General features: G+C 32.0%; 2 protein-coding genes across 2 annotated transcripts in view; both read left to right on the top strand.

Annotated features, from left to right (window-relative positions):
- The first annotated feature begins 238 nt into the window (after window positions 1-238).
- LOC111055483 (hemicentin-1) lies at window positions 239-19,884 on the top strand. The gene is made up of 12 exons (XM_039433001.1): window positions 239-430; window positions 3,358-3,496; window positions 3,958-4,092; window positions 4,497-4,626; window positions 5,747-5,907; window positions 6,414-6,545; window positions 7,048-7,170; window positions 9,065-9,256; window positions 11,326-11,455; window positions 12,302-12,483; window positions 19,199-19,280; window positions 19,592-19,884. The coding sequence occupies exons 2-12, from the start codon at window positions 3,388-3,390 to the stop codon at window positions 19,686-19,688; spliced, it is 1,473 nt and encodes a 490-aa protein (XP_039288935.1). The 5' UTR covers window positions 239-430; window positions 3,358-3,387; the 3' UTR covers window positions 19,689-19,884.
- Window positions 19,885-21,485: 1,601 nt separating this feature from the next.
- Window positions 21,486-21,672, top strand: part of LOC111045853 (katanin p60 ATPase-containing subunit A1) — a 37,024-nt gene continuing 36,837 nt past the window's right edge. Inside the window, exon 1 of the mRNA XM_039432999.1 lies at window positions 21,486-21,577. Coding sequence (XP_039288933.1) covers window positions 21,554-21,577 — 24 coding nt within the window. The 5' untranslated portion in view covers window positions 21,486-21,553. The remainder of the gene's footprint in view (window positions 21,578-21,672) is intronic.

Genomic DNA, 21,672 nt, shown 5'->3' with positions numbered 1-21,672 from the left:
GTTACTTGAGTATCAAATTGCATCAATTAGCATTAATTAAAATACGCGATGGTTCTACTTAATTCCCGATTACATAATATATTGTATTCCATTGCCATTATAAGTAATCAAGATATTGAACCCCATCTTATCGATCACTACTTATCCATCTTCCTCAACTCACTATATCTAATTTTTCAAGTGATTTTTTAGTTTTTTTTCAATTCGTTTTATCTTGATAAAACTGTAAAGTAGATTTGATTTGCAGATTGAAAAATGTCGTTTGCGTGGCTGCCATAACAAAGCATCTACGCCGAAGTTGGCCAACCTCAGAGTCAATGGGAGACTAAATGGCGAAGAATTGGAAGAAACGAATCTGGTAGCTAAGGTTGGCCATTACAGAGGCAAGAGGGTCGTCACTGCTACTGTCGATGACATTCTCAAGCAACAAGCAAGTATTTTAAGCAATACTATTTTATAAGTCAGCTATTCCATTTGCCACATCCACTTAGAGTAACAAGTATAGTTCATAAGTGTAAGTAAAAGTACTTATAAGATAATTATAACATATCATAACTATTTATACTGTTATTTTTGTATCATGAAAAATCAGAATCGTAGAACTTTTCTTTTCATCACTCATTCAGTTGGAGAATGACAGAACAAAAATGATTCAGCAATGTGTAGGCCTTTCATTACATTGTATGTCTTACTGAATTATTATTACTCAATGCTGTTTTAAATTAGGCCTTTAATTTCATTTTTTGAAATTGTAGCTTCACTCATTGCTGTGTGAGTTGACTGAGGTTTTTTAATTTTCTTATTTTTCATTAACAGCTTCAATTTCACCTGCCCTTGTTGCCTCTTTCGAATGTGAAGACCAGTATAAAATACTATAAAACATGTTGCTTTCCTGATTTTCATTATTGATAAACATCAGGCAGAACGTTTTCCATCTCTCATGAATTGATGAATGAATGCCAAGACACTCGGTATACATTCATTCTTATAAATTTTCCTAATTATTAAAAATAATATAGACAGAAAGCCTGTTCTTGAATTCATTCGCTATTTATAGAGAGTAATGTTAGTGGATCTGATTTTATTAATCTAAGGCAGGATGCACACCGGAGAAACGCGTTTCGTGAAAAAAGTTTCAGGAAACGTGAAACGAAAGTTGCTCGCAATCAACTGATAAGATTAAGCAGGGAACGTTTCTTTTGTATGCATGCGCGAGTGAAACGGATTGCATGAAACAAGTTTCATGAAAGAGGGCTTCTAGAAATGCATTTCTCCGGTGTCTTAGATTCAACGAACCATAGGTATTTGAATACATACTATTTTTTTCAAATAATGCTCTTGTGGTGAAATGAAAGGGATGTTTTCAATTCTACAAAATTTGGGAAATTGACAACATCTCTTTCATTGTACCTTGTACCTTGATAAGGAAAAATTCCACATCTCTGTTTCTAGTGTGAATTCGAATGATATAATATATATATATATATATATATATATATATATATATATATATATATATAGCGAGTTTTTGCAACTTCAGTTATGTCGCTTCTCGCACCCCAATCGCCATCTTTCCTTATTTATCCAGTTTCCTTCAAAGAGACCTCTACTCTCCATTTGAATGTGGACATTGGATACTTTCGCCATTGGATACTCTCCATTTCTTTCGCGGTCTTCCACGCCTATTTCTGTTCGCTGGTATCCAATTTCATACTTGCAAAGGAAGTCTTCCTTCATTCATTCTGCGCAGGTGTCCATACCATTTTAATTGTTTCTCTCCAATGACATCCATTATTGTGTTTTTTGCGCTCATTCTCTCTCTTATTATATCATTCCTGATTCGATCCAGCAACGTCAATCCTAAACTCCTCCTCCAGTACATCATTTCGCCTGAAATAAGTTTTTGAGAAGTTAATTTTTCCACACACCACACTTCTGACCCATACGTCATGACTGGCTCAATCATTGCCTGGTATATATATTTTTTGTATTTTTGGTTATGTTTTTATTCCATAGGATTGGATGTAGTGCTCTTATCATATTTTTTCCCTTCCTTATCTTCCCCATGATATCCACTCTATCCCTTCCATCATCACTAATAACAACGCTGAGGTACTTGTACTCCTTAACATTTCTAATCAATCCATTTTCAGTTTCAATATCCTGTCCTGTGCCTCCGAACTGCATATATTGTGTCTTTTCTGTGTTAACCTCCAAGCCCCATTTTTGTATTCTTCTATCAATTTTATTATCATATAGGTCATGTCCTGATGATCGATCTTCTGCTAAAACTACCTGATCATCCGCGAAGAGGAATGTATGTACCTTGGAATCCTCTAGCTCAATTCCCATTGGGCTGCATTTTTGTGTCCATTTCTTTAGAGCAGTACACATATACATTTTGAATAGGGTTGGAGAGAGGCAGGAACCCTGTTTGACCCCTTTGGTTTGAGAAAAGGCTTCAGAGTTTTTATCGCCAATTTTTATTACTGCTTGATTTTCCTTGTACAATGCTTTCACTGTATTTATGAACACATTATTTACGCCTGCTTCCTTCATTGTGAGCCATAATTTCTGTAATGGAACTGAATCAAATGCTTTACACAGATCTATAAAAGTAGCATGCAATTCCATACCTCTTGCTAGTCGCTTTTTTATTAGAAGTCTCAGGGTGAATAGATTGTCCACACAGGAAGGGCCTGGTCTGAATCCACTTTGCTCCTCTATTTCTATTATTTCCTGTTCTATTCTATTTTTTAAAACTCTTTCATAAAGCTTTCCAATGGATGATGTTACACTAATACCTCGATAATTATTACAATCCCTTCGATTTCCCTTTTTGTAAATGGAATGTATAATTATATGATATCTTCCAGTCTTTAGGAATCTGATCTCCTTTCAAACACCTGTTAAAAATTTCACACAGCAGTTCCAGCATTCTCATGGTGGCGTTTTTAATTAGCTCGATAGGCAAATCACCTGGTCCTGGGGCTTTATTATTCTTCATTTTAAGCAGTGCTGTTTTTATTTCTTCCAACTTGATTGGCTCTGCTTCTCTTATTACTATTTCCTTCACATCTATTCCTGTCTCTAGATATTCAGTACGTTGCTCTGTAAAAAGATTATTATAATGCTCCTTCCATTGTTCTATTCTTATAGGATTAATTTTTCTTTTTTCATTCAATTTTTTTTTTTTTTTTTTGATTGTTTATAGTGGCCCAATATAATTCTAATTATAATAATGATAATAATTCTAATGATAGAGATCTAAATTTTAGAAACATTTTGGCACATAATTAATCCTTTCAGTTGAATTCATTCATTCTTGAATTTCATCAATAATTGATAAAATTCCAGGCAGGCTGGTTCCCATATCTGACATTCCTGATGCCTCCTGTCCAATGGAACACCGCCTATGAAGAAGGGTCGGCTGACAATGGCTACTCGCTGACTAACGGCAACTTCGATCAGGAGTCTCGCTATCAGTTCGCCACTGGTAAATTATTATTTAAATTATTTAACTCCATAATAAAATTGAGCTTACTTTCCTGATTTCAAAAAATTACTCTGATAAGAAAAATAATAACCTAAAAACCTGAAATAATCTGATAGACACCTCTAGAAATAGATCAAATCCGTACAGTTATAATCATCTCTACTTTGAACAATTTATTGAACTGAATTTAAGAATAGTAAACGTTTTGAACAATGACTATGGTCTGTTACTTCATTTCATTATTCTATTCCTTGTAATTAGATAAATAATCATTTTTCTCAATGAAACCAATGTATTACTCTCAAAGATAATAAATTATGATGAATACAGTTTTTTAGTCCAGCAAAACTTATCCGAAAATACGTGACTAAAACTTATCCGTATGTTACTTTTTGAATCGATATTTGTATGTTTTTAAATTAAATAATTTCTTAATTTATATTGTTTCTTCTTATTCACAGGTCATGAACTAGTAATTGACGCAAAAGGTAGAGGAATAGATCCAGACAATGGAACTTTGCAGGTGGATATTGAAGTGATAGGAAATATCCCGATGGCTCAGCCGAAGGCCTCTGTTGTAATAGAACCTTTCACAGGTGAGTAATTGTTTTAATCAATTGGTAGGTGTTAGTTTTATTACCCTGATGAAATCAGTTACTTAAATAGCTTACTTACAGAGCATTATTTAGAGTGAAGGATTTGCCTTGAAAAAACAAGACTCAGTATTTAATGTAAACTACCTAATTATTTTCCTATTGTAAATAGGTAATCGATTTTAAATTCCATATTTCGATTACCTTAATGACCCAACAATATCAATAATATTCTTAACTGTCTCTCAATCTCTTCTCTGTTTCTCCCAATTTTTCTCTTTCTAATTATTTTTTCATCTTGAAATAAAACCTTATTTTTCATAATTATGAGTAAATTTTACAGAAAACTGACATTGTAATTACATTTTTATAAACCCATTTTATGTTGTTTCTTTTTTAATTTTCAGAGGATTTTGTCCAAACTGGCCCCAACAGATTATTCTCTTCGTCTGAATCTACTGTGGATGTTGATGGTAAACAGATACCTTTCTTCTGGAACAAGACTGTATCTTATGACACCGAGCTGGGAACTATGCCGTACGTATAATTTATTACTGCTAATCCACCTTTCCATTATTTAATAATAATAATATTTTTATTCTTGACGACACCTAATGTACATTAAATTGTATTTATTGGTGGATTAACGTATTCTATTCTATTCTATTCTATTCTAATATACCAAATATTATAGGACCAGCGCATACAACTGAACTCCATAAACTATTCAGTTCACCGAATATTTTAAGTAGTGAACTATGAACTTTGAATTGTTGAGCTTACCGTATATCAGGCCTACAAGTAGAGCACACACATTTAGCACTTACTGATTGCTGACGGTATAGTTTTTGACATATCATCTAAAGGTGCGTACAGACTTGAGACTTGAGCGCCACAAACACGCGCATTCCACTTTTCATCAGCTGATGAAAATATTATATCTATTTATAGATATAATATCTTATTATATCTTATAATAGCTTATTATATCTATACCTTACTTTTTCTGTACAAATACAGATAGCTGATAAAAAGTGGAATGCGCATGCTCGTGACGCTCAAGTCTGTATTAGTTTTTAAAGTACGGTACCTAGAAATTTGCATTTTAAAAACACTATAGAAATCATCTTTCTCTAATGTGTTTGAAGCTTTCCGATTTTTTCATAATAAATTTACAATTTCTGTACAATATCATAATACATATTCGGGAGCATAAAGTTACTTCAACTCCACATAAATTTTATCATAGATAGTAGGTATGCTCTAGTTTCATCTGTATTCTATTAAATGTAGCTTCAAAACTATTTACTCTTTCAATTATTTAATTAATTTCCAACAATTCATGTACATAGTACAATGAATTGACTGCTAGTACTATCCTCACCTCACAAACTTATATAATTTCTTACAAACCTGTAACTTATCAAATTAGTATTTTCTAACTAATAACCATACAATCTTTATTCACTCTGCAACTGATACTGTAATGTATTACTACCTCAAGCAATACAACGAAATTTGAAGTTGTTTTCTATGAAATGCATTTTATTAGTATTTCATCAAATACAACAGAAGTGGAAGTTGTTTTCCAGCAAATGTATTTTATGAGTATTTCCTTTGTTTGTAAACAAATATGTTTAAAAAAATAAATTTGCAGTTACCCTGTTGAAAGATTGGCTACAGATGAGATCCTCTCTGACTACGATGCTGATTCCCAGCGCCTGTTCTATTCAGCGGCCAACTCCATTTCATCGCCTTATGGGCGTGACAAGTGTCCAAAGGGATTCAAGCTGGATCAGAGATACCAACATTGTCGAGGTATGATCACATTTTCAAAAACTAATTATTGCCACTTTAGATTAGATTTCTTTAGTCATGCCAGTTTAAATATATACACTAATTTACAGTAAATTTTCATTCCATTCATTTATTAATACAATTACATAATATAGCTGATTATTCAATGCATTTTTAAAAGTAAATAAAGAATTATTGATTAGAATAAATGTTAATGACATTTGAATTTCGATAATTATTGTAGACCTAATGACTAATAAATTGGCGTTGCAAAAGCACTTCGGGTAGATGGACAAAAATGTTATGCTATAGCTGTATCACCAAATAATAGTGTTTTAAACTCTTAAGAAATTGAAACATTGAAACTAGGTAGATGAACAAAAATGTTATGCTATTGCTGTATTATCAAATAAGTGTTCCAGACACTAAAGAAATTGAAACTAAACTAAAAAACTGGAAATAAAGATGGAATTTATATTACATTGATTGGAGTTTTGATTATTATTGAGCAAATTTTATGTTCACAGACATAGACGAGTGCAAAAGTAAAAGAACCAATGATTGTCATCATTCGCAGACATGTGAAAATCTTTTCGGAACCTACAGATGTATTTGTGCTGAAGGATTTAAACTAACAGCGAATGGAAAAAGGTGTCAAGGTAAATAACAGCTAGATTATTTATTCATTCTACTGCTAGATAATTTGATATTTCCTATGCATATGCCTACCTTATCCCGTGTTATCTTGTCAATAACAATCATTTTCACATAAAACATTGGATTTCATAATATAACTAGTACCCTTTCATTCCTTTCTTTCTAATGATAGAAAATAATAATATATACCTCACAGTTGAGTTGTGAGTGATGTTGTGGTACTTTTCCATAATGAAAACACAAATTGAAATGGTAGAGCCACGAAACCAGGTTCTGTATTTATGTTATAATATTTTATAATTATAAAAAGTGGTTGACAATTCAAATTTGTGTTTTCATAATGAAATATACTTGCTTTCCCAATCAAAAAACTATTAAGTAGCTCTATGAAAATCAATTTCATATAAATATTCCTCTTCAACTAAAGATGAATTGGAATAGAATTAATTTTTAGTGTAGTTTATGTGTAGTTTTGTGTAATTATTGATTTGATTTCCATTGCAGATATAAACGAATGTGAAGAAGGCCTACACGAATGCTCTCATACTTGCATCAATACAATTGGTGGATACAGATGTGCATGCCCTCTCGGAATGATTCTTCACCAAGATACTCTCACGTGTAAAGGTAATTGCAATTTTATTCTACTCAGTCTTCCAAAATTCTTTATTTATCATATTGTTTATTGTAACAAGAAAAACCTCAACACTATTTCATTTTAACGGGATATTACTTGTGAGTTTCTATAGTAAAACACAAAATTGTAACATTTATTCAATTAGCTGCTCAATTTATTAGCAGTAGTATTATTAAATAAATGAAATTCAATTCCCAATAACCGGAGAAAGCACAAGATAAATGCAAAGACCTTAAAGATATATAGACCCACAATGCCTATGCCTTCCCAATGATAGCTCTCACTTGAAATTGAAGGCCGCCATTGGGGTATTTTAGCACGAGATATTATATCTATATATTTGTTATATCATAGATTACAAAGGCATTTAGGAGGTCCTGCTTATAGGTTGCCCCCTCAATGGCCGATTTCAATTCCAAGTACGACACTAACGCTGCATGTGAGTCTATGCATCTTCAAGGTCTTTGGATAAATGCATCCAAAGAATATTCAAATCAATTTATATAATCATATACAAATTAAAAGTTCTAGGATATACTATATTGAGCTTAGTCTTAATTATTGCATTAGATAAAATATCTTTTTACCCACATTTCAAGTTTGGATTTCCATTTTGAAAACTCAATTCATTTTTCTCTACTGCTCTAAGAATTCAATTCAATTTATTCACAAAACACAGAAATACAATGAGTAAAAGCAATATACAACAAAACAATAACAGTAACAATGATATTAACACATTAAAAGACAATATTGCTAAAATGATGTGTGCTGGAAGAAAGAGGGGGAAAATACCTTGCCAACTATGGTTTCCCATGTAATAGGCAGGTAAAAAAGTAATAGGCAGAATAAAAGCTTTAATAGTTATTTGTATATCTAGAGTGAAAAGTGCTGTTTTTTCTCCCTGAGGGAAAAGTTTGAAGCCCGAGGCGAAGCCGAGGGCAACAATTTTCCTGAGGGAGAAAAAACATTTTTCACTCGTTATATACACAACATTTTTCCTCCACCTACATTTTTATAAAAACGGCAAATAAAATAATTTTTAAAAACGTATGTGACCAAACAATGTGTTACAACATAATCTAAAAAGTAAACAGAAACAGCTGGCTTGTAATCACAGTTCTCCTCCGACAGCACTATCTGTCGGCTAAAGTTGTAACAACAATGACAGCCACAACTACAGCTATGATTAAGTTCCCGTTTCAAATTTGATTAGTTAATAAGTAATATTCGTTGGCTGGTATTTTGAATAACATGGATTAAAAGAAAAAATATATAAATTTGTTCTAGTATAGTGATATGAAGTTTGTAATAATAATTTCAGCATACAAATATAAATTTTATATATCGATCAAATGTCTGGTTGAGGTATTGAATTTAGATGGTTTAATGACTACTCTATATGCTTCCTCATCTGAGCTTAGACCTTCTGACCTATTCCAAATGAACGTTTTTAAAATAGAGATGCTTCCCATGTTATTTAAATGGAGTCACTTTTACTCCCTAGGGAGTTTTTCTGTTTTTTAGTACCGAGAGCGAAAAAGTGACACTTTAGTATCATGTTTCAGGGAGTAAAGTAAAGTACTTTTGACAGTAGGTGGAGGAAAATTTAATTATAATGTGGTTGAGCTCACTATGACTGAGTGCAGTTGATTTTTTTATCCCACTATTTTAGTATTATAAATCTTTAGTTTCTAGAAGTTAATGGGCCGAAAATTATTGGACATAGAATTAGAAAAATAAACCTCTTTTTGTTCATGTTTCCATTTTTAAAATTCGGGAGAACAGTTTTAGGCTAAACCTGATTCACTCCCTATCATAACTATACTGTATGTTTTGTAGTAATTGAATGAATAAATTAATAAACTTTGATTATTGTTACAGAGGACAGTTATAACTACGATTCAGATTTCGCCAGTGATTGGGGAAATGATGATTCCTATAATACTCAACACAATCGCCGTAATTTGAACTATGATGAGTATGACAGTTTGCTGGCCCTGAATCAAGTGAGAGAAGAATGGCTCTGTCCACCGGGACAAATACGAGAGGATAATCGGTGTATTGAAGAAAAAGGTAACTTCAATATAGGTAATCCGAAAAATACTCATGTTTGAATATCATTGATTATTTTTCTCAATGATAATCTTTAGATAAGAAGTGTTGTTCTTCATTCTGGTTCAGCACATATACAATCACTAGCCGTCAGGCTCGCTTAGCTCGCCATATCCGTCTAGCCAGGGGGCTCCGCCCCCTGGACCCCCGACTGGATCGTCCAAAAATGAGATCAGCGGGCTCGCTTCGCTCGCCTGCATGTAGACCTCAGCGGAACCTCTGTACCGAATTCTGGACCCCCGACTGGATTGTCCAAAAATGAGATCAGCGGGCTCGCTTCGCTCGCCTGCATGTAGACCTCAGCAGAACCTCTGTACCGAATTTGAACGTATTATGTCAATTTGATCTCGAAAAACACCTGTTACTATATCGGCGGATCTTTGGCGGAAAAAATTCTTCCACCTCAGCTAAACCTGTTTACTGATTTTTTTTTAATATAATTCCATCAATTATTGAAAAAGGTGAGGAAACGCAGAAAAGCTGAGAAAACGCTAATTTTGGGCGTATCTTTGGCTTTATTTCAAATTCCTTCTAACACAACATTATTGCACCCCAGCTGAGCTTCTGTAGTAAATTTGAACATTTTCTGTTTATTTGTTCTCGATAAAGCTGAGAAAACGCAGATTTTGGGCGTATCTTTGGAAATTTTTCCAAATCCGTTCTTATTGCGCCTCTAAAGGGCCAACTGAACACACCTACCAAATTTGAAATGTTATGTCATATTTTTATCAAATGTTAGGACGATCCAGTCGGGGGTCCAGACTAAACGTCTGGCTAAACGGATATGGCGAGTGAAGCGAGCCTGACGGCTAGTAATATAATATTCCCAGGAATAGCTCTGATTGAAGTAGCAGTACCCAATCAATTTTTCCGCGATAAATCAAGACCTCCTAAATAGGTATTTAGGAGGTACTGGATAAATTGGTATTTAAGTGGTCCTGGATAAATGCATTCCAATCTTCAACTTAATGCGAACCTGACAAAATTTTTAATTTAGTTACCAGACCAACTGTTTCGAAGAGGTACTGTCTCTAGATTATAGTTCTATATTAACATATGGTATGGACATTTCAATAATTATAATTTTAAGATATTGGGATAAGAAGAATATACATGCTAAAAGACGAACTTTAAACCCTTAAAAACCCTTAAAGAGTTTAAATATCGCCAAAAGATTTCTCAGTGCGCCTCTAAAGGGCCAACTGAACATACCTACCAAATTTGAACGTTTTTGGTCCGGTAGATTTTTAGTTCTGCGAGTGAGTCAGTCAGTCAGTGAGTGAGTGCCATTTCGCTTTCATATAATATAAGATTACACACACACACACACACACACACACACACACACACACACACACACACACACACACACACACACACACACACACACACACACACACACACACACACCACACACACACACACACACACACACACACACACGCATGTAAAAAATGGCCACAATAAGATTCATATAATTTGCTCCTTCATTTCACGTTTTTGAACTTTTTATGTGTGATCAAACTGTTTGAAATTTGGCTTTGTGCTTTTTCAACTTTGAACGCTCATAAAAAGTTCAAAAACGTTAAACAAAGGAACAAATTATAAGAATCTTATTGGAAATTTCTTCCTCTTTCCAACCATGTCCTTGGAATTATATTTTGACTGATAGTTTTCTAGTTATTAAATTTTTTTCAAAAATATCGAAAAATCGATATATCTCGAAAACTAAGTTCGATATAAGAAAATTTTACTGGACATTTTTTGTTGCAAATTCTATGTAGAATCCATGGTCTTCGGCTGTTACACCTTTCGTGGGACACTCTGTATAGAAACTATCTAGATTCTATGAAGAATGAGAATTTTCATTAAGTTTTCCTCCAGCTATTTTTAAAGAACTTTCTGAAATTAATTAATTTTCATTTGGATTTTTAGAATTCAGTAAGCTATTTTTGAAATTAATTTCACGTAATTTGTATAGCGTTATGTACTAATAGGGGGTTTTCAAGTGTACTCTCGTTTTGTTGAAGGAAAAGGCGGCAAAGAGCATTGCAGTTTGGAAAAGTGTGGTGAGCATGAAACTTGTCTGCCAACAGTGAGTGGGTATCGTTGTGTGGAGACTCGTTGTCCTTTGCTCTATCAACACGATATTCAAACCAGGTTCGTTCATATTTATATCTTACTTTTCTACTTAATCCCAGGGCCACCCAAGTCCAAGTCGACATTTGGCCGTACCAACAAAAATCCTCCAGGTGGATCTATCATGAGTATCACCTTCTATAGTCTCCATATCTGACTTACATAAAAATAATAATATGGTGACAGAAATTCATAATTATGTGAATATTCACTTATCAAGTTTATGCATTGAAATGACACATTGTCATGTCAGATTGATTTACCAACCAGACCCAACATTACAAACTGATTGTCTGCTTGTAACCTTCTAGCACATGAAATACTGAAAACACTAGCCTATAGAATATTGTCTGATATATTGTATTTATTTTTAACTTATTACCATCAGTGAACCATGGGTGTCGAAATATCCATGTAATTTTTGAAAAGAAATATTTGATATCAGACAATATCTAGTTCTTCAATGTTGATTTCCATCACGAGCTGCTTACTATTAAATCACTTTCTGTTATTAAATAGAACGACTAGCAGCTTAATTTCTTCAATAAATGAATTTATTCACAACGAGATCTTTCTTAGATGGCGGATCTGCCGAAAGATTGACATAGTAAGTTAATAAATTCATCTATTGAAGAAATGTTGACTGCTAGTCGTTCTATTTATTAACAAAAAGTGAATTAATATTCTAGTGTTTTCATTATGGATAAGTATCACCATATTCATATAATACAGTATCAGAATACATGAAATACAATTTATAATCTATTTCAAATGTGTTTTTCGCTTTTATTCTCCGTTTTTATTCGTTTTGTAATCACTGACAAATGTAAGTTTAATTTGACATTTCTTTGTGTTTTTGTCGGTCAGGAAATGCTTTGCAGTCTGCACTGAGAGTCGATGTGAAAAAGGCGCCAAGGAGTGGGAGGAAATAACATTTGTACCTCTGCCACTTGAATCGGCGTCCGTTCAACAGTATCAAGATCTTCTAGAACTTTCCACTGAGGACGAATCCTCCAATATGATCTATACTGTAGCTGAAAACGAATTCAGTAAGTGCAATTTTATTATTTTATTCTAAGAATTACCTACTAATCAATGAAACTATTTTTTATTCTGTTGCATATCCATAGTTTTCCACTATTAAAATTAAAATTTAATTCTAAAAACACATATGGAGTGAAAATGCACTTACATTGGTAGTGATACTCTCTATCAGAGTCTGATGATGACCGTACAACAGGTCGAAACGATCGTCACTACCAATGTAAGTGCATTTTCACTCCATAAGTATTTTTAAAATTCAAGTTCTATTTTTCTTCAATGCTGTTTTCCATCACGAATTGCTTATTATTAAATCACTTTTTGCTATTAGAAAAAATCCCACATCATCTTTGATTACCTTCTCAGCCACAACAAACCCAATAGACACCAACAGCACCAACAGACACTAATCCAATAGACACCAACAGCACACTAAAAATTGCCATCCTATCCTTCTACTTGTCTAGAAGGATACTTCTACTTAAGTACAACCAAGAAGATGGCGGACCTGCCGAAAGATCTCGTTGTCACAGTGAGTGATTAATTCATTTATTGTAAAATATCTGACTGCTAGTCGTTTTTTCTAATAGCAAAAAGTGATTCTATTTTTTATATTGTTGATGTTTTTTACTCTGAATGTGGAATATTCATTCAGCGAAATTATGATTATGGGCATATAGGATTCTGAAATGAAAAGAAATTGTACATCATTCATCGTTTATATAGAAACTATCTAGATTATATAAACAATGAGAATTTTCGTCAAGTTTTCCTATAGCTATTTCTAAAGTACTTTATGAAATTAATTAATTTTCATTTGGATTTTTAGAATCAGTAAGCTACTTATGATATTAGTTAACGTAATTTGTACAGCGTTTTGTACTAATAGGGTTTTTTCAAGTGTATTCTCGTTTTGTTGAAGGAAAAGGCGGCAAAGAGCATTGCAGTTTGGAAAAGTGTGGTGAGCATGAAACTTGCCTGCCAACAGTGAGTGGGTATCGTTGTGTGGAGACTCGTTGTCCTTTGCTCTATCAACACGATATTCAAACCAGGTTCCTTCATTTTTATATCTTACTTTTCTACTTAATGAATAAATGAATAAATGAATAAATAATGAATAAATGAATTTATTTCCTTCTTAAGAGACATAGTAAAAACACAAACAGAATCTTGGAAATTAACTGATCACGTTATCCAGTTATTGTGATCAGTGTGTAATACATAATATTAAATTTATAAAACAACAATAGTTTGAGTCTAGTCTAGCATAATAAACTTGAATAGTCGTCAGTACTACCTGCAGCGTGTAAACATCTTGTCTAATACACCATGGATAATATGATCATTATTAGGATTTGCAATATTATAATCAGTTAATATCAACAAAGTAAACAAAGTAGGTAATATATAAACATAAGATAATAGAACAGAATAGGCATATAAACGGATAAGTTATCTCAATACAGTTCTCAAGGTCGATGCATCATTCAATTCAAATAGCCAATGTATGAGTTTTTCACAATATTTAGTGTAAGAAGCACATATTTTAATATTAAGTGGTAATTTATTAAATAAATAGGGCCCTATAAACAAACAAGAATTTCTAAAAATACATTTTTTAACTTTAGGGGTACGGTACAGAATCCTATCATTACTTCTCATATTGTAATACAGGTTTTCAATTCCACAATTTCCACTTATTAAATAAAACATTTTTAGAACCTTAAAAATATAAAGATTTTGAATAGGCATGATTTTCAAATTGCAATATAAGGGGAAAGAGCTTTCTCTTTTTCTTTTATGTAATATTAATCTAATAATATGATTTTGTGATATTCGCAATCTATTTATGAAAGTTTTGAATGTTCCACCCCAACATATCAAACCGTACTGGAGCCGAGGATGAATCAAAGCATAATATAATGATTTCATCAGAGTTTGATCACATAAATTTCTGAGATAATAGAATTTCCTTATTGATCTTCTAATGTAACCATGTAAAATCTGAATGTGTTTTTTCCAAGACATTTTTTCATCAAATGTTAGTCCTAAATATTTAAAAGAGTCAACTCTTTCAATTTCTTCGCAGCTGCAGTCTTCTCGAGTACACCCTTGAGAATGATATAGGATTGGGGCGGAAAAGTCTACAGCTCTATAGTCGAAGTTTATGTATTTTGTCTTAGATACGTTAACTATCATTTTATTTTTACTGCACCATTCTCTCAGGATACTCAAATCATCTACTATATTATTTTTTATAACTTCTTTGCTTTTATGGGAGTACAAGAAAGCAATGTCATCTGCAAAGGCTTGAATTATTCCATTGAACTTTATATTTAAGAGATCATTAATAAAGATAATGAATAAAATAGCTGAGGAAACGGAGCCCTGGGGGACGCCGACGGTGACGGGAAGGGGGCTACTGAGGCAGCCCTCAGCGCCAACCCTCACCTGCTGTTCCCTGTTACTCAGAAAACTGCGGAACCACCGCAGCGCCACTCCCCTGACTCCGGCCGCCTCCCAGGGCCACCCAAATCCAAGTCGACATTTGGCCGTACCAACAAAAAGCCTCCAGATGGATCTATCCTAGACATCTTCTTCGATAGTCTCCATATCTGACTTACATAAAAATAATAATATAGTGACAGAAATCCATAATTATATGAATATTCACTTATCAAGTATATGCATTGAAAGTACATATGTTAGATTGATCTACCAACCAGACCCAACATTACAAACTGATTGTCTGCTTGTAACCTTCTAGCACATGAAATACTGAAAACACTAGCCTAGAATATTGTCTGATATAGTGTATTTATTTTTAACTAGTTACATGCATATTCCTACAGCTATAGTGTCATCTTCCGTGTACCATAAGTATCGAAATATTCATATAATTTTTAAAATGTTGATTTCCATCACGAGCTGCTTACTATTAAATCAATTTCTTGTTATTAAATAGAACGACTATCAGTTTAATTTCTTCAATAAATGAATTTATTCACTTGATGTGACAACGAGATCTTTCTAGAGGTGCGTACCGATATACGCGACGCGAACATGAGCACTTCACTTTTAATCAGCTGATGCCAAGCTTTTTATATCTGTATCTTACCGTTTCTGTAAAAATACAGATATAGTCAGCTGATTAAAAGTGAATTGCTCGTGTTCGCGGCGCGTATATATGTACGCACCTTTAGATGGCGGACCTGCCGAAAGATTGACATAGTAAGTTAATAAATTCATCTATTGAAGAAATTTGACTTCTAGTCGTTCTATTTAATAACAAAAAGGGAATTAATATTCTAGTGTTTTCATTATGGATAAGTATCTCCATATTCACCTAATACAGTATCAGAATACATGAAATACAATTTATATGATCGATTTTAAATGTGTTTTTCACTTGTATTCTTCTATGATCACAACCACTGACAAACGTAAATTTAATTCGACATTGCTTTATTTTTTTTGTCGGTCAGGAAATGCTTTGCAGTCTGCACTGAGAGTCGATGTGAGAAAGGTGCCAAGGAGTGGGAGGAAATAACATTTGTGCCTCTGCCACTTGAATCGGCTTCCGTTCAACAGTATCAAGATCTTCTAGAACTTTCCACTGAGGACGAGTCCTCCAATATGATCTACACTGTAGCTGAAAACGAATTCAGTAAGTGCAATTACAGGGTGCTTCAGAAGTAGTGTCGAACATTTTAGGGTATTGTTCCTAGATGATAGGAGACTACAAATGTCGTATTTGAAGAAATATCCAAAATAGTATTGAAGCATCACTTATACGAATCGACAATATAAAAAGTAGAACTTGAATTTTAAAAACACTTATGGAGTGAAAATTCACTTAAATTGGTAGTGACGATCGTTTCGACCTGTTGTTGGTCATCATCAGACTCTGATGGAGAGTATCACTACCAATGTAAGCGCATTTTCACTCCAAAATTTACTTTGTGAACATATTAGTGGTCTGAAAATTTTGCGAAGTGAAGAGCTACAAGACTTAACCTATTTCGGACTATGTGTAACCATATCTAAATTGGGGAGAGGATTAGCACAAGGTTACCTTATTTTTCCTCTCCCTATCATTTATATGATGTATACTTATTATATCAATCAATAAAGAATAAAGAATAAGTGTTTTTAAAATTCAAGTTAAATTCTAATATTGAAAAAGTATGGATATGCAACAGAATAAAAAGAAATGGATTCATTGATTAGTAATTTTTAGAATAAAATAATATACAGGTGTTTCAGAAGTAGTGTAGAATATTTGAGGGTATTGTTCCTGGATGATAGGAGACTACAAATGTCGTATTTGAAGTGTCCAAAACTCAGCGGTTATCCTTATAGCTGCCAATTTGTTTTTTCACTTAGGAATTTTTATCTCAAGAACGAAATGTTGTATTGTTCTGAAATTTGGCATGTATATTTATTCTAAAAAAACTCAACTTTAAAAAATGAAATAAAAAATTCTCGATGTGAATATTCAAAATAACGGCCATTTTCAATTTTTGATGGCGAATTTCACGAAAACCGTTCACTTTACAGAAAATGTACAATATATTTCATAATAAATTTCATGGAATGTTAGTAAATTATGCTTATAAAATTGAAATTTATTCATAACACTGAGACTTATAAGCAAAATGAACTACCCTATCTATATATATATATATATATATATATATATATATATATATATATATATATATATATATATATATCCTATATAACTTATGTACATAATATGATAGATGAAATTCCAATCTACAGTTTGGTTGAAATTTTATCATTTTGGCTCTTTCACAAAAGAAACAGGAGATTTTCAAAAATTGGCAAAATATGCCAGTTTACTGGTCTAAATGAGATCATGGATTAGCAGACGTCTGGGGGATATCACTGCCCCGTCTGTGATACGGGCTCAGACGTGAAATAACAGTACAATAATTTTGACAAAATAAACCAATAAACATCGTAAAATATTATCATAGAGAAACAATAGCGTAAGTAGATATCCCATGGTATAGGGCGTTTATGTCGCAACTTTTACTGTTAACTCAAGCCGATTACTGTCGATTTTTGCTGTTTTGACCGGTTGAGAGTGTATTGACGGCACAGTATAAGAGACAACCAGCGTCTCACAGCTTCACGGGAAAGAGCTACGAGGACTATCGGCTTCAGATAACAGTAAAAGTTTCGATATAACATGGTATATCTACTTATGCTGTTTTTTCTCTATGATATTATCTTCTAATTTAAGTTATATAAATGAAAATAATATTCAAAAACTAACAGAAACATTATCTAACGTCAGAGTTATGATTAAGGTACTTCATTAGCTATTTGATGAGTTGAAGTTACCTACTCTGAAAATTAAACTATTTTGACCTTTGCATTTTCTTACATAACTAATGTACCTAATAAACTCATAAAGGTATATTGATTGAATAAAAAATATAACTAAATACAGTGAAGATATTAATAATGTCATCATCAATAATAGATAAATATTTTGTTTATTAAAGCTTGTTAGTAATAGTAGTTTTGGTATCATCAATTTTAACCTCAATTCACCACCTCATGACTCACCCTTGTCATAAATTTGAAGATTTGAAACTATAGTATGATTGTTCAAAATGGATTCTGAAAATCCGAAAGCGCTCCACAGTGAGTACTAGTTTTAATAACTAATATTCAAATATATTAAACTAGTTAAAATAGTTCACAAAAGGATTATTACTCGCAGTTCGTCATGTATAATGAAATAGATGAACAATATTTATCATAAAAAACTTCATGGAAAGTTATTAAATTATGCTTCTAGAATTGAAATTGAAATTTATTCATAACACTGACACTCAACAAACAAAATGAATGAATGAACTATCCTTAAAACAAAACAGTACAATAATTTTGACAAAATTAACTAAAATACATTAAACAATTATCTGCTAATTTAAGTTATATAAATGAAAATAATTCAAAACCGAAAAAAAACATTATGTAACGTCAGGGTTATGATTAAGTTACTTCATTAGCTATTTGATGAGTTGAAGTTACCTACTCTGAAAATTAAACTATTTTGACCTTTGCATTTTCTTACAGTGATAAGATTTACATAACTAATGTATATTGATTGAATAAAAATATAACTAAATAAAGTAAATATATTAAAAATGTCATCATCAATAATAGATAAATATTTTGATTATTATTGCTTGTGAGTAATAGTAGTTTTGGTATCATCAATTTTAACCTCAGGTAAACCTTTACTTGAGTACCTTTACTTATAATATTATTTATAGTAGTATCTATCATATTTTTAATGTAAGTACTGATTGTAAAATGTTATGGCAAATAAACCAATTTCAATTTCAAGTCTCCACCTCATGACTTACCCTTGTCATAAATTTAAAGATTTGAAACTATAGTATAATTGTTCACTTTATTATTTTTCTATGCCAGCATTTACTCTAACTTATTACCTCTCACAATCATCCTTGTTTTCTAACTTCTAATTTCCAATTTACTGTTGAAAGGATGTATTAATATTAAAACAAGTTGAAACAACATTATGTATTTTGTGGTGTAATTAGTTCAATTCTGTAGAAAATATTTTTTAAATAATGTGTATTTATTAAAGTTCGAGTTTATTTAGATTATGTTTGTTTGGAAAATTTAGATTTTTTATTTATTATCATTATTTTGCAGACCTGCCATTACGAGTTCGTATTGAGAATAATGCTGGAATTCTATATTCGATGAGATATTTCGACTTTGAAGGAGTGAACAAGTAAGTTTTTTATTCTGAATAATTATTATACTTTCTATGCAAAGAAAAACTTGCCTTTTTATAATCACTTGGAGTATTACTTAGACTGCTTTGGTAAATCAGAGTAGTCTCATCATTTGAATGAATTATACAAGTATAGTGCAAGTTTGATGTGATATCAATAGTTAGTTACTATATTTCGTACAAACTAGATACTGCATGTCAATGGTGGAAAGTAATTCAGTTAAAGTAGTGAAAAAGTTCATAGTATTTATAAAGGTGGAGGTGATTTGTAGTTTTGTTAGACGATAATAAATTATCTTTTATTTCAGGGTTGTTATTCAAGCGACTACTTATGAAGATCACACATCAACAGCTCTGAGTATTTATACGTTTGTAGTCTTCGTCTATGATCCATCTTCAATATGATAAGTCTATTTAATAATACAGAATAATATACTTGTATTACTTAGGTGTAGATAAGTTTGTAGCGAAGTTTTTATAGACGTTCATGAGACAATCGTTTTTTAATAATATACATGCCTGTAAGATACCGTATTGTAAAATGTTGTTCTTTATTTAAATATAGAGAATTTCTATGGAATAAAATGTTATTTATGACTCATTTCTATAATTGATATTGATTTCATCCTGATTTATCAATATTTACATGTTATTTTAGTGCCTCCTATTTAAATATTGCTGCAATAATAATTATTGGTTAGATGACGAGGACAATTATTAAGGCTGCTCGGTGAACCTTTTTTATTTAAATTGGATAATCTTTTTCAATATCATTATCTTTATCAATATCAATATCATTATCTAAAATTAATCTTTTTAATATCAATTAAGATCATTATAAGAGTGAGAAAAAGTGGCAACAGTAACTTTTAAGTGGTGTAATAAGCGAGTTATGGGTTGCTGAAATTGCTAACTCTGTTTTCTTTCCAGATCATAAACGTTCTCGAATTTTCCATTAGAGTTTTTTTTAATACATTCAGTATATCATTGTATATCAAAACTCTTCCCTGCATAACTCTCCTCAGTCCTTTTACCACCAACGCATATTTTCAGCAAACATTCAAATCAATTTTCACATGATTCAAAAAATGTATGATATATGGCAGGTTGAAATCAGGAAGTAAAAATAGCCTGTTGAAATTGGGGCAGGAGGTATATCATGTCCGAAGGTCAGTGACTTATATTCGAGCTGAGATGTTTACAAAGCTCATCACAGTTCGCATGATTTGCACTACACAAACAGACTCACCCCTAGAACGCCAATCTAGCACATTTTTTGGACAGTGGACGCGACTATCTTTCACTCATTCAGTTACTCTGTGAGCAAGTTACCGTTTTCATCTAAATCTGATGTGTGATTTATGAAGTGCCATTTTAGATCCAGCATAATTTATTCAGGATGGCTTCTTCAAAATCGGTATTATAAGGTGTGTCAAGACATTATTAGTTTTCCCTATATTTTTCATGTACATGTATAATCTAGTTGATTAATATTCATCAGAAGGAAGTAGAAGCATGAATACTAATAGTTCACTATTTGTTAGGTATCGAATATCTTCAGAGCTTTGTTTCTGTGATCATGTATTTCCATTCAGTCCGTGAAATCTATGATCCTACATCATTCTCATTGAACTTTTATTTATAAAATAATATTTACCCAGTTGATATAAGTTACTCACGATTATGTATGGACTGATTCCAATTTCTTCAGTTTCAAATTTCATAGACAATGAGAAATAGACGAATATACCTACTGAAAAAAGAGAGAATAAGCAGATGAAAAACAGCATAAGCAGAATTCATCAATGACTGATTAAATTGAAAGTGACCACGACTTACAATTTCTAATTGAATACTTTCTCTGATTTTATTTGAAATTTTCTATTATGTTAGTTTACCCAAAACATTTTAACTTTAGGGCAGCCTAATTATGTTTTGCAATTTGATATATGTTGCTTTCCTTCTCCATTGTCATTTCCTTTAGAATTTATTGTGATTTGAAGTTATTCAATAAGTCTGTAAAAACATTATTAAAGGCCAAGCAGGCCTATTTATTAGTAACCAGAGAACGTTAAAATACATAATCAAAGGACGTTGAAATACATAATAATTCAATAGTCAATTATAAGACAGCCAGAATATTAACAGATTACTACTGTATAAATAGTTTTACAATCTACTAAATTTTACAGAATGAAAATTAATTTTTTCAAGAATGCTGATTCCTGAACAGACTTCAGTGGGAGTTTATCAAGCTCGAATGGAGGAAAATGATTACAAGTACAATTGAAAGTGTGAGTATGAATATTTTATTCTAAATATTTTTTTGGATGAACCTTTATTATTCATCTATTATACCTCATAATATATTTTCTTAAATACCGTTATT

Source organism: Nilaparvata lugens, chromosome 7 (genome assembly GCF_014356525.2).
Source record: "Nilaparvata lugens isolate BPH chromosome 7, ASM1435652v1, whole genome shotgun sequence".
Taxonomy (NCBI): Eukaryota; Metazoa; Arthropoda; class Insecta; order Hemiptera; family Delphacidae; genus Nilaparvata; species Nilaparvata lugens.
Note: the sequence above shows the minus strand (reverse complement) of the source record. Positions and strands in the feature narration are given on the sequence as shown.

Coding starts and splice junctions, on each gene's coding strand:
- LOC111055483 (XM_039433001.1), top strand. CDS start 3,388: ATGCCTCCTGTCCAATGGAACACCGCCTATGAAGAAGGGTCGGCTGAC. Junction 4,627..5,746: donor ACCGAGCTGGGAACTATGCC/GTACGTATAATT, acceptor ATAAATTTGCAG/TTACCCTGTTGAAAGATTGG. Junction 11,456..12,301: donor CAACACGATATTCAAACCAG/GTTCGTTCATAT, acceptor TTTGTCGGTCAG/GAAATGCTTTGCAGTCTGCA.